This window comes from Diospyros lotus, chromosome 5 (assembly GCF_014633365.1).
Source record: "Diospyros lotus cultivar Yz01 chromosome 5, ASM1463336v1, whole genome shotgun sequence".
Lineage (NCBI taxonomy): Eukaryota > Viridiplantae > Streptophyta > Magnoliopsida > Ericales > Ebenaceae > Diospyros > Diospyros lotus.
The window spans coordinates 36,188,448-36,202,708 of NC_068342.1; the positions used below are offsets into that span (position 1 = coordinate 36,188,448).

The 14,261-nt window shown below is 40.6% G+C and overlaps 2 protein-coding genes across 3 annotated transcripts in view; both read left to right on the forward strand.

Annotated features, from left to right (window-relative positions):
* LOC127801642 (polyprenol reductase 2-like) overlaps positions 1-14,261 on the forward strand; it is a 40,083-nt gene that overhangs the window by 15,398 nt on the left and 10,424 nt on the right. The window contains exon 8 of one of the 2 annotated variants that reach the window (XR_008023105.1): positions 241-6,248. The exons of the other annotated variant lie outside the window; for it this stretch is intronic. The gene's annotated coding sequence lies outside the window, so the exon portion shown is untranslated. Of the gene's footprint in view, positions 1-240; positions 6,249-14,261 lie in introns of those variants that run through there. 2 annotated transcript variants of the gene reach the window in all.
* LOC127802234 (LOB domain-containing protein 18-like) lies at positions 5,521-7,316 on the forward strand. Its single transcript, XM_052337945.1, has 2 exons — positions 5,521-5,645; positions 6,911-7,316. The coding sequence occupies exons 1-2, from the start codon at positions 5,521-5,523 to the stop codon at positions 7,314-7,316; spliced, it is 531 nt and encodes a 176-aa protein (XP_052193905.1).

A 14,261-nucleotide genomic window follows, 5' to 3' on the forward strand; every position in this document is an offset into this window, starting at 1 on the left:
ATTACCATCGTTCAGAAGTACAAAACAGTAGAAACAATTTGCCTTATCTTCTAAAGATGAATATTCCAACCACCTAAATTGATTGAACCTATTTTTCTAAAAATAGCGACGTTGATTTCCAAAAGTGGTCTTTTTGTAATTCAAAAGTGATGGTTGATATTGCCCAACTAGTAGATATGCTCGTCTAATCTCATCCCGTGCATTAACGGAATATTCACACATTTGCTTTCTTTTCCCCAGATCCCGCTCAATACAAGAAGACTATTGAAATTCAGAATTTGAAGATGGAGAAGTTTGAATTCCAGAAGATGAAATTGAAGGAAATGGCATAGTAGCAATTGATGTAGATTCATTAGATTGATTTTGCCCACTAGGAATTGAAGTACTTTCACTAGTTTGATTCTTTCTTTCTGAACAAGGATAACAATGTTATTTCTTTCTTCGTAGAAGGTTGTTGTTCCATTCTAATTTCTAAGATAAACAAACAAAAAAATAGCACAATTCAATAATCGAACAATTGAAATATTCAACTTAAGATTAAGACAAATGTTTTTTTAATATAAATTAAGGTTAATTTGTGAAAAACATTCTTACATAATTTTCATTTCTAAATTATAGATTGAAATCCTCAAGTAACTGAAAAACATAACTCTCACGCATTGTAATTCAAAACAATAAGTAAGCACCCTATATCCAATTCCAATTGACAAAAAAAAGAAACCAAAGGAATCCCATAACTTGTTAAACACAATTCTCTTAAGATCACCAAAGACTTCACAAATATTGAAATATACACAAAATCAATTGATAATTTGGGGAAACACAAGAAAAACAAAGGTTGTTTCCAATAATAATAATAATAATAGATGGATCACAAATATTGAAATATATACACAAAATTAATTGATAATTTAGGGGAAAACAAGAAAAATCAAGAGCCACTATTCACCAATCATTCATTCATAGAGAAAATAAAAAAAAAAAAAAATTGTATGAGAAAAACATGAGACGTACCCTCTTAGGTCACACAAATTAAAATTGAAAACTAGAAAGAGAAGGGCGACGATTCTAAGGGAGGATACAAGATTAATATTAGGGAGATGATTTGGGTTCAATTTCTAGGGTTCAAACAAACTGGAAACTCATCTAGGGGCAGATCTACTAGTGAGCTGCGTAGGGCAGCCCACTACCAGATCCAATTTTTTAGTATAAAAAAAAAAATTAATAACAGCCCAGCCTAAAAAAAAATTATAGTCCACTCCAAAATCTGTGATGTGCAGCTCTCCACTCCTGACCATAACCCATTTATAAGTAAAAAATTGTAAGTACAAGACCAAATCCATCCAAATCCTAGCATTAATTTCAAACAAGCCCAAATAATAGCTTCCTCCGTTAGAATTGTTGCCCTTCTTTTTCTACAGGAGGACGATTGTAACATCCCGTATCGAGCGATAGGAAGGATCAAAACAACTTACCCTGATGGGCCTACACGAACTTCCCAGGGGGTCACCCATCATTGATCTTCCCCAGCTCAAGCATACTTAACTCGGGAGTTCTTTGCCTACATTCAGCCCAAAAGGTATCCAGCTGGTGTTGTTTCATTCCTTACTTATCCTCGATATATACTATCATTCTTTGAGCTCTTGGGATATTACATTCTCCCCCTTTTAAGCACATGACGTCCTCGTCATGCGACCTTACAACTGGTCTCGAGTCTCGTACCTGATTAGGCCCTTGGAGTATAAATCCAATTTCAAATAAACAAATACCAACAAGCCCAATAAATTACTTCAACCACTAAACATTTTTAAACATATCTCAGTTTTTGGCCGTAGTCGATAGGTACAAGTTCCCTACACCTACTGGGTTTACTCATAGTGGGAACCTTAACTTGATTCCAGTTTACATCTGGTTAAACCATAACTGTGACTCGTGACTAACACACAGAAAATATATTACATTATTAACATTTGAGGTTAACCCACACCCTCACTATCAACAGTCACCGCCAATTGGTGGCTCATCCAATAACACCGCCTTTCCCTTCTCGGATTCCGAACCACCTGTTGGGTTAGGGGGAAAAATATAAGGGTGAGTCCCAGGGACCCAGTAAGGCAGTAAGGGTAATATGAGTTGCAGTAAATTAAAATGCATGACAATTATAGCATAATGTGAAGTGTATCATGCATGCAGGCCTATCCACCTCACCCTGATCCGATTTTGGTGGCCCCACAGATTTCATTTAGGACCCCATCTCGAGACTCACACGGCCCAAATCTACAGCCCCATGTCTAGACACTTCTCCCACAGTCTAATACAAGCCATGCTAAAATAAATTTACTCACAAATCATAATAAACCTTATCACCCGTTAATCACTTGCTTCGCGTCGGTTTCACGTCCCAATTTCCTATACAATTGTAAAATAAAAATAATTTAATTAAACGCGCAGTTAATTTTAATTATCGCCGTTACATTGCTAATTAATTTAGTTAAACATGTCATTAATTTATAATTAGCACTATTAAATAAATTTAAAATATTTTTATACCTCACGTATACACACGGGCAGAGTTTCAGTGTGTTAAAATTTTCAGTGTTTAACAATAGTGAGAAGACTGCTATTTATAAGCAGAGAGGGAGAGAAATTCGACCGGGGGGGAAAAGTGCTGGGGCCTAAAGAGGCCCCAGAAGCTGCCACGTGGCAGCAGTGGAGAGGGGGTGGGTGGCGCATGCCCACCCACACGACGCTGCCTGGGGCGCACGGCTGGCGTCGTCTGGCGTCTCAAAACGGCGTTGTTTAGCGCCTCAGCTGGTTGGAAAAAATTCCAACCAGCTGCTCCGAATGTTGGCTCCACTGCGCCTTTACCATAGGTAGAGTTCTACGTCTTAATTGGCGGTCCTGGCGTTCCAGCACTACCTTCTGACAATAGCTTGTCGAAACGTCTTATTTTGAAACATTTTAGTATTCTATTTCGAAACTTGATTCCCAAAAATTTCATTTCAAACCCTACGTTGTTCCATGATTCGAAACATAGAGTCGGGACTATAAATATCAGAAAAGCCTCGAACTCGACATTCGTGTGTCTGGATAAATTTGTTTTCTTCTTGCCAAAATCTCCGGAATGATAAAACACGTTTTTTTTTCCATAAAGTTTTACTTTTCTTTTCTTTTTCTTTTTTTTTCATTTCTTTCTCTCTCTTTTTTTCCTTTTTTTTTCTTTCATTTTTTTTGTTCTTCCTTATTTCTTCTTCTTTCTTCTTCTCCTTTCCTTCCTCAGCAAACCCTGCGCGCGAACAGCCACCGGCCGCCACTGCCTTCTAGCGTCGCCACCACCTCCAACGGTCGCCACTGCCCTTTCTGCAACCGCCTCCAGCGCCTACTCCACCATCTGTCGTGAGCCACCGTGCGGTTTCTCCGCGCTCCCAGTCGTCGATCGCCATCTCCGACGACCCAAACGACCCTTCGTCGACCAGATCCGACCGCCGCCACCGCTGCCAGCTACCTCGCGCAGCCACTGGCGGTCTGGAACACGGGAGCAAAATGCATAGGCAGCGAAAACTCACCTGAGTTCCGTACCTGATTAGGCCTTTGGAGAAAATTTCATTTCAATTTAAATAGGCAAATACCAACATGCACAATAAATTACCCCAACTACCAAACATATTTAAACATATCTCAGATTCCGGTCGTAGCCGACCGGTACAAGTTCCCTACACCTACTAGTTTTACTCATAGTGGGAACCTTAACTTGATTCCAATATACTTCTAGTTAAACCATAACCGTCACTCATAATTAATACACAACAGATATATTACATTATTAACATTTGGGATTAACCCACACCCTCACTGTTAATGGTCACTGCCAACTGGCGGCTTATCTATCAGCATTGCCTTTCCCTTCTCAGATCCCGAGTCACCTACTGGGTTAGTGAGAAAATATAGGGGTGAGTTCGGAGACTCAGTAAGGGCAATATGAGTTGCAGTAAATTAAAATGCATGACAATTATAGAATAATGAGAAGTGTATCATGCATGCAGGCCTGTCCACCTCACCCTGATCCAGATTTTGGTGGCCCCATTGATTTCATTTAGGACCCCATCTCGAGACTCATACGGCCCAAATCTATAGCCCCATGCATAGACACTTCTCCCATAGTCTAATACAAGCCATGCCAAAATAAATTTACTCGCAAATCATAATAAACCTTATCACGCGTTAATCACTTGCTTCGCGTCGGTTTCACGTTCCAATTCCTAAACAATTATAAAGTAAAATAATTTAATTAAATGCACAATTAATTTTAATTATCGCCGTTACATTGCTAAATAATATAGCTAAACATGTTATTAATTTTTAATTAGCACTATTAAATAAATTTAAAACATTTTTATACCTCACGTATACACACTGGCAGAGTTTCTGTACTTCCCAAAATTTATCGCGTTGCAGCAGTGGAAACACTGCTATTTATAGGCGAGGGAAAGGGAGAATTCGGCAGGAGGTGAAGAATTTAGGCTGCAAAGAGCCCCCCAGATGCTGCCACATGGCAGCAAGAGATGAGGGTTGGGTGGCTGGGGTAAAGCCCCAGTAGCGTCGCGTGGCGCAACAAGGCTGCACGGCCACATGGCCGCGCGCCCCCGAACCTTCCACTCGTGGATCTATTATGGTGGCAGTGGGAGCAGAAATTGTCCTTTCTGATGGGAGGTAGTCAACATATCAATGAGGGAATTTTAAGCTTCCTATGTAGAGTTAACCAGGTGTTCCGAAACACCATATGTGCGGAGTTGTGGGGTCTGCTAGAGAAGCAGGTGTTATTCGCAAGAAAGCATATGAACGACATCTGGAAAGAGTGTACGGATGCCTTAATGTGAGATATGACCTTACAATTCAATTATGGTAACTTCATTCGCGCGATCGAGTGCCAAGCTATGGATTGGGAACCGTGCGTGGGGCCTGACGATCCGGCGGGGATCGGGGTATTTCCCACCGCACTTCCGATGGAGGCTGAGATGTGGGGAGCCACGGAGACCGTGAAGCGTTGCCCCTGGACCCTCCTTCTAGTGTATCGAGCAATGGGGACCTATCACAGCTGGCTGATGAAGCGACTTCCCGAGTTGTAGGAGATGCTATGAGTGCTACCTAGTTGGGGACACCTAACTGGTTTTAGGGAATGGATGGTTGGAATACCATCAATTTTGTGTATGATACTAGAAATGTGGATGGGGTGCTAATGTTGTACATGGGTAATTGGCTTGGTTAGCAATGTACTAGTCTAGCTAAGAGTGTGTTAATAGATTGTAAATTTGGGAGCTTATAACAAATAGATTGTAATTTCTTTGCGGTTAATAAATCTTCGCTGTTGCATTTTGATAATATGTGTTTAATGAGAAATGATTGTGGTGTGCAGATGGCACCAGTGACACGAGAAACTATCCGTAATTCCTAATTAGGAAATGTTAGCCAGTGGGCCGTAAGAGGGGGCCTGAATGTTCCAAAGAGATCCAAAGTCATTTAATGGGACGAGAACCAGTTGGTGGTCGCCAAGTGGATACCGAAGCGGCCAACTGGATGAAAGCATTCATGGATTTGCACCCTCCAACATTTAAAGGACAGCTGGAGGTTGATCCGAGCATAGCGAAGTATTGGGTAGAAGATGTTTATCAATTGTTGGAATACATGGAGTGTCCTAAGGATCAATGGGTGAGATGCGCTACCTTTGTATTCACCGAACAGACTAGGGTGTAGTGGCGGTCAGCAGCTGAGACGCTACGAGAACAGAATGCTGGGTTGGTGACGGCTGAGGAGCAAGCACAACTGATAAGTTGGGAATAGTTTAGGGAAGCGTTTAATGAGTAAAACTAGTAGGTGTAGGGAACTTGTACCGGTCGGCTACGACCATAGGTAGAGTTCTACGTCTTAATTGGCGGTCTTGGCGTTCCAACACTACCTTTTGACAACAGCTTGCCGAAACATCTTATTTTGAAACATCTTAGCATTCTATTTCGAAACCTAATTCCCAAAAATTTCATTTCGAACCCTACGTTGTTCTATGATTCGAAACATAGAGTCGGGATTATAAATATTAGAAAAACCTCGAACTCAACATTCGTGTGTCTGGATACATTTTTTTTTTTCTTGCCAAAATCTCCAAAATGATAAAACGCGTTTTTTTTCCATAAAATTTTACTTTTCTTTTCTTCTTTTTTTTTTTCATTTCTTTTCTCTCTTTTTTTTTTCCTTTTTTTTTTCTTCCTTATTTCTTCCTCTTTCTTCTTCTTCTTCTTCTCTCTTCTTCTTCTTCTTCTTCTTCTCCCTTCATTCCTCAGCAAACCCTGCGCACGAACAGCCATCGGTCGCCGTTGCCTTCCAACGTCGCCACCACCTCCGACGGTCGCTGCTGCCCCCTTTGCAACCGCCTTTAGCGCCTGTTCCGCCATTGGTCGCAAGCCACCGTGCAGCTTCTTTGCGCCCCCAGTCGCCGATCGCCATCTCCGACGGCCCAAACGACCCTCCGTCGGCCAGATTCGACTGCCACCACCGCTGCCAGCTACCTCGCGCAGCCACCGGCTAGCATCCCTCGGCCGCTACCGCGACCGTCGTCGTCCCTGTCGCTGTTGCCAGATCTGGGTCGATCTGATTTGACTCGATTCAAGTTCGACCCATCCTTGATTCGACCCATTAGATTTGACCCATCCATTTAGATCCGACCCATATCTGATTTGTTTAGATTTAGCTAGATCTAGATCTATCATGCCAAGGCGCAACATTCCAAGACCCCGATCTCGATGGGTGCTTGCGTAGTCTTGAATAGAGGATGCAATCCATAGTGCATCTTTGATCCTTACTTCCGTCGTGAGGATAGTATTACTCGTTTTGTCGCCATCTATGATGTTTTTACTATCAGAAATGTCGTCAGCCTCCTAGCTCCGCTTCCGGTCAGTGACCGATTTTGGGCTTCCGATACACTCCTCTTTGAAGCTCAAGCCCGGCTTCAAGATCCTGTCTATGGTTGTGTATCCCACATTCTAGCACTTCAACAGCAAGTTAGTGATTTGCAAGCTTATCGAGCTTATTTGCAAGATTCACTATTCGCATATTGTTCTTCACATCCCCAACTTGCTCCCCAACCTGATCAATACCCAAGCTGGAATTCCGATCTTCCCATCATCCAAGAGGACGTCGCTCATCCTAGTTTCTCAGAGGCCACTCTTCCACCTTACCGTAGCGAAACCAGCAGCAGCCAGATGCCACTCCCAGATGACATCGATGAGCTGGGACCTGTCGTGTTTGGCAACCATCGTCATCCTTGAGCATTGACCCGAACCATGCACAATGGGAACTAGGTTTTGTTCGCAATGGATGGTGTCGGAGTGTCCAAATACGATAGGGGAAACCATATTTTTAGTTGACCTAAATCAATTAAGAGATTTAGGATTTTTAAATTTCGGAGAATGAAACTTTCATATGGCTAGACGGTTAGTCTAGGTAGCCCTTGTAGGCAAATTGAGAGATGTATAGTTAGACAATCATTAAAATAATGTCAGCAAGTTATAAGGAGCCTATTAATGTGAGGTATAAGTACTTGCGGTTAGTGAAAAGTCGTAAGAAAAATAGAAAATACCAGGATATATGCTCGGAAAAATTAACGGGATTATTTCTCAATGATGAAATTGCCAATAATAGCTTGGATGCTCAGTTATGTGTAACTTGATTGAGGGCATGAATTATCAGGTGATAATTAAGAGTTGATATTTTTACCTCGATTTGATGAATTATTAAAAAAACTGCAAGAGGTTGAGACATTTGATGATCAATATATAATCGAGGGTAAAACAAGGGAATGAAACGTTAAAAGTACCAAAGCATAATATTCATTCCATATGTTCAAAATAGTTACAGGAGATCAAGCCATACAATTATTCAAAAGAAAAAGGCAAACCATAAAATTGATAACGTGTTCGATGCTCAAGGACGACGATGGTTGCTAAACACGACAGGTCCCAGCTCATTGATGTCATCTGGGAGTGGCATCTGGCTGTTGCTGGTTTCGCCATGGTAAGGTGGAAGAGTGGCCTCTGAGAAACTAGGATGAGGGACGTCTTCTGGGATGATGGGAAGATCGAAATTCCAGCTTGTGTATTGATCAGGTTGGGGAGCAGGTTGGGGATGTGAATAACAATATGCGAATAGTGAATCTTGCAAATAAGCTTGATAAGTTTGCAAATCACTAATCTACTGTTGAAGGGCTAGAATGTGAGATACACAACCATAGACGGGATCCTGAAGCCGGGCTTGAGCTTCAAAGAAGAGTGTATCGGAAGCCCAAAATCGGTCACTGACCGGAAGCGAAGCTAGGAGGCTGACGACATTTCTGATAGTAAAAACATCACGGATGGCGACAAAGTGAGTAACACCATCCTCACGACGGAAGTGAGGAGTAAAGATGCACTATGGATTGCATCATCTATTCAAGACTACGCAAGCACCGCATCGAGATCGGGGTCTTGGTATGTTGCGCCTTGTCATGATAGATCTAGATTTGGCTAAATCTAAACAAATCAGATATAGGTCGGATCTAAATGGATGGGTCAAATCAGATATGAATTAGATCTAATGGGTCGAACCTGGATCGAGTCGGGTCAGATCGACCCAAATCTGGCGACAGGGACAACGACGGTTGCGGTGGCGGTCGAGGGAAGCTTGGCGGTGGCCGGTGGCTGCGCGAGGTAGCTGGCAGCGGTGGCGATGGTCGGATCTGGCTGACGGAGGGTCGTTTGGGTCGTCAGAGATGGCGATCGGCTACTGGGGGCGCAGAGAAGCCGCACGGTGGCTCGCGACCGATGGCGGAGCAGGCGCTGGAGGCGGTTGCAGAGGGGGCAGCGGCGGTCGTCGGAGGTGGTGACGACGCTGGAAGGCAGCGGCGGCCTGTGGCTGTTCACGTGCAAGGTTTGCTGAGGAAGGAAGGGAGAAGAAGAAGAAGGAGAAGAAAGAGGAAGAAATAAGGAAGAAAAAAAGAGAAAGAAATGAAAAAAAAGAAGAAGAAAAGAAAAGTAAAATTTTATGGAAAAAAAAACGTGTTTTATCATTTTGGAGATTTTGGCAAGAAGAAAAAAAAATTTATCTGGACACACGAATGTCGAGTTCGAGGCTTTTCTGATATTTATATTCCCGACTCTATGTTTCGAATCATGGAACAACGTAGGGTTCGAAATGAAATTTTTGGGAATCGGGTTTCGAAATAGAATGCTAAGATGTTTCAAAATAAGACGTTTCGGCAAGCTGTTGTCAGAAGGTAGTGCTGGACCGCCAATTAAGACGTAGAAGTCTGCCTATGGTAAAGGCGCAATGGAGCCAACATTCGGAGGGGAGGCGACCTGGGAAATGGAAGAAGAAATGCGTGATAAATATCCTTACCGGTTTGATAATCACAGTTAATGTTGAGGATCTATGTATGATAGAATAAAGTGTACAAAATTTCGAGGACGAAATTTCATAAGGAGGGGAGACTATTACATCCCTGATTTTGGAAATAATTAATTTATGGATTTCAGGAAGATTTATCAAGTTGTGTGAGTGGTTTTGAAAAAAAAAGAGCAATTAGGATAATTAACTATTTTATGTGAGAATATTTATGAAAATAATGAAAGAGTATCATGAGTTGATTAGATGGATTTTTGGAAGAAATTTGGGACATAAGTGAAATAAGGAGAAATGAAGTGTTGGGCATGTGCGTTAATTTTTGAAAGATATGGGGGTTAAAGTGGAAATTCTAGAAATGGGCTGAGAGTTGGTTTAAATTTAGTGGGGGGCAATATATAATTAAGGTAGGAGGCAGCGCGGGTGGTTGCGCGCGAGGACGGCCGCCTGGCTGGCGCGAGATCGAACTGTTGGGGGGGGGGGGGGAATAATTTTTGGCTAAAATTGAATTCCAGGTAACTCCAAGTGCCAAACGACGTCGTTCCAAGGCGCGCTAGATGGCGCCCATGCCGCGGGGGTGCGCCCGGCAGACTGAGCGCACGCCATGCGCATGGCCATGTAGCCGCGCAGGCTGCGCCACACGGCGTTGCTGGGGGTTTACCCCAGCCACCCATCCCTCCTTTCTTGCTACCACGTGGCAGCATCTGGGGGGCTCTTTACAACCCAAATTCTTCACCTCCTACCGAATTCTCCCTTTCCCTCGCCTATAAATAGCAGTGTTTCCACTGCTGCAACGCGATAAATTTTGAGAAGTACAGAAACTCTGCCCGTGTGTATACGTGAGGTATAAAAATGTTTTAAATTTATTTAATAGTGCTAATTAAAAATTAATAACATGTTTAGCTATATTATTTAGCAATGTAACGGCGATAATTAAAATTAATTGTGCATTTAATTAAATTATTTTACTTTATAATTGTTTAGGAATTGGGACGTGAAACCGACACGAAGCAAGTGATTAACGCGCGGTAAGGTTTATTATGATTTGTGAGTAAATTTATTTTGGTATGGCTTATATTAGACTGTGGGAGAAGTGTCTAGGCATGGGGCTATAGATTTGGGCCGTGTGAGTCTCGAGATGGGGTCCTAAATGAAATAAATGAGGCCACCAAAATCTGGATCAGGGTGAGGTGGATAGGCCTGCATGCATGATACACTTCTCATTATTCTATAATTGTCATGCATTTTAATTTACTACAACTCATATTGCCCTTACTGAGTCTCCGAACTCACCCCTATATTTTTCCTCTAACCCAGTAGGTGGCTCGGGATCCGAGAAGGGAAAGGCGGTGCTGATAGATGAGCCGCCAGTTGGCAGTGACCGTTAACAGTGAGGGTGTGGGTTAATCCCAAATATTAATAATATAATATATCTGTTGTGTGTTAATTATGAGTGACGGTTATGGTTTAACTAGAAGTAAATTGGAATCAAGTTAAGGTTCCAACTATGAATAAAACCAGTAGGTATAGGGAACTTGTACCGGTCGGCTACGGCCGGAATTTGAGATATGTTTGGTGGTTGGGGTAATTTATTGTGCATGTTGGTATTTGCCTATTTGAAATTGAAATGGAATTTTCTCCTAAGGCCTGCTCAGGTACGGGACTTGGGTGAGTTTTCGCTGCTTATGCATTTCACTCCTGTGTTCTAGACCAATCAAAGGCGGCGAAGCCTGGACTCCACCTAGGGCTTCCGTATTATTTTAATACTTTATATTGGCAGGGGCATAGTCGTCCTTCGGAGCGGGCCTAGGTTGTAATGTGTATTGTGGTGGCACCCGGTAGTGAGGCTTAGGCGTCACAATGACCATGTTCCCATCATTGTCCCCTCGATCGGAGCCGCCAGCGACATTTCTGGAACCCAATTGCCCAAACCTATTCAGAACCTATACAAATATAAAGAAAGAGAAAGAGGCGGAGTAGTAGGTAAGTTTCATAGTAATACAAGGAGATTCTTGATTTAATATTTTTGGAGTCAGAAGATATGGTTGAGTTTCTAGTTTGAAGTTTGAACCCTAGAAATTGAACCCAAATCATCTCCCCAATATTAATCTTGCATCCTCCCTTAGAATCGTTGCCCTTCTCTTTCTAGTTTTCAAATTCAGTTTGTGTGACCTAAGAGGTATGTCTCACGTTTTTCTCATACATTTTTTTTTTTTAATTTTCTGTATGAATGAATGATTGGTGAATGGTAACTCTTGATTTTTCTTGTTTTCCCCTAAATTATCAATTGATTTTGTGTATATATTTCAATATTTGTGATCACTCTGTTATTATTATATTTTTTGGAAACAACCTCTATTTTTCTTGTGTTTCCCCAAATTATCAATTGATTTTGTGTATTTTTCAATATTTGTGAAGCCTTTAGTGATCTTAAGGGAATTGTGTTTAATAGATTATAGGATTCCTTTGGTTTCTTTTTTGGTCAATTGGAATTGGACATAGGGTGCCTGCTTGCTGTTTTGAATTTCAATATGTTTGTGAGTTATATTTTTTAGTTATTTGAGGATTTCAATTTGTAATTTAGGAATGAAAGTTATGTAAGAATGTTTTTCACAAGTTAACCTTATTTTATATTAAAAAGCACTTGTATTAATCTTGAGTTGAATATTTCAATTGTTCGATTATTGAATTGTGCTATTTTTTTGTTTGTGTGTCTTAGAATTTAGAATGGAACAACAACCTTTTGCAAAAGAAGAATAATATTGTTATCATTTTTTAGAAAGAGAGAATCAAACTAGTGAAAGTATTTTAATTCTTAGTGGGCAAAATCAATCTAGTGAATTTACATCAATTGCTATTGTGCAACTTCCTTTAATTTCATCTCTTGAAATTCAAGCTTCTCCATCTTCAAATCTTGAATTTCAATGGTCTTCTTGTATTGAGCGAGATTTGGGGAAAAGAAAGAAAATTTGTGAATATCCCGTTAATACACGAGATGAGATTAGACGAGCATATCTACTAGCTGGGCTATATCAGCCATCACTTTTGAATTACAAAAAGACCACTTTTGGAAATCAACATTGCAGTTTTTAAAAAAATTGGTCCAATCGATTTAGGTGGTTGGAATATTCACCTTAAGAAGATAAGACATTATTTCTATTGTTTTGTATTTCTGAACGATAGTAATTCATTAAATATTTCGACGATGGTTACTATGGGATTTGATAATTGGAAAAGGGTTAACCAAGGAAATAAATGTGCTTTTCTTACTCATGTTGGTTCTACACCTTCTTCACCCCACTTGAATTGTGTGAGAATGATTGAAGATTTAATAAATCCCTCTCAACATATTGATAGGGTAATTCATACATAGAGGTGTCAAAAGGGCCGGGCGGCCTGCAGGCCGCCCGGCCCAGCCTGGGATGGGCCGAGCTTTGGCTCGATCCGTTACTGTTCAAACGGGCTGGGCCAAAGAAATTAGGCCCACAGCCCAGCCCGTGGCCCACTAGGCCCAGCCCGTTGGGCCCTTATGGGTTGGGCCCATGAGGCCCTTATGGGCCAATTAGTTAGGCCCTTACTCATTTTTTTTTTTTTAATTATGTTATTCTTTAGTAATTATTGATATTAGATACTAAAAAATTTATATTTCGTAATATATATAAATAATAACCATCAATTTATTTAAAATTTTTAAGTTAAATTTTTTATATATTTAAATTATAAATAAACATTCTCCTTTTTATATGTACATTATTTTTTATATCAATTCACAAGAAAATTTATAAGGCATATAGAATTTTGAAATATAAAATGATGAAATAATATTTAAAACTTAAGAATTAAGATATAAAATATTTTAAAAAGAAAAAAATTGATTTTTATAAATGTATTATTTTGATATTTATATATGTATATATTATATGCATTATTTAAAAAAAAAAAAGGGCCAGGCCCGCTAGGCCCTGTGGGCTAAGGGCCCGGCTTGACCCTCTAGCCCACGGGTTGGCCCGGCCCTTTTAGTAAAAGGGCCGGCCTGGCCTGTTTAAAAAGCCTGTGGGCCGACTCAGGCTGGGTCAGGTCGGGCTGGGCCGGCCCTACCCTTTTGATATCTCTATTCATGCACAAACAAAAAATGAATCTTAAAAAAATCGTTTGCATCTAAAGGCTTCAGTTATAGCTATAGTGGTTGCTAGCACTTTAAGGTTGTGCCTTCAGAGGTCACGACGAATCTTCATTTTTATTGAACCGTGGGAGTTTTATTCAAATGCTGAAGGCTTTTGCATAATTAAGTATAGAAGTTGATAAAGTTATACTAGGTAATGCTCCGAAAAATGCTCAGTACATTGCTCCAAATATTCAAAAGGATATCTTGCACATTATAGTCAACAGAGTACGACAGATGGTTCATGAGGATGTTGGAGATGAACACTTCTGTATTCTTGTAGATGAAGTAAAAGATGAATCTAACTGAGAGCAATTGAGCATTATTTTGAGGTTTGTGAACAATCGTGGTATTTTGATATAACATTTTTTTGTAATCAAAAGCGTTAGTAATACCACGTCATTAAACCTAAAAAATGAGATATTCGATTTTCTTGTTTGGCATGATCTTCAAGTTAGCAAAATGAGAGGTCAAGGATATGACAGTACTAATAATATGCGCAGTACTTGGAATGGACTTCAAGTATTATTTCTTAGAAATTATCCATATGCATACTATGTTCACTGTTTTGCTCACATGTTATAACTGGTATTGGTTTCTGTAGCTAAGGATGTTAGCGTTATTTGGGAATTATTTTCTCATTTGGGCAATGTTATCAATATTATTAATTCTTCTT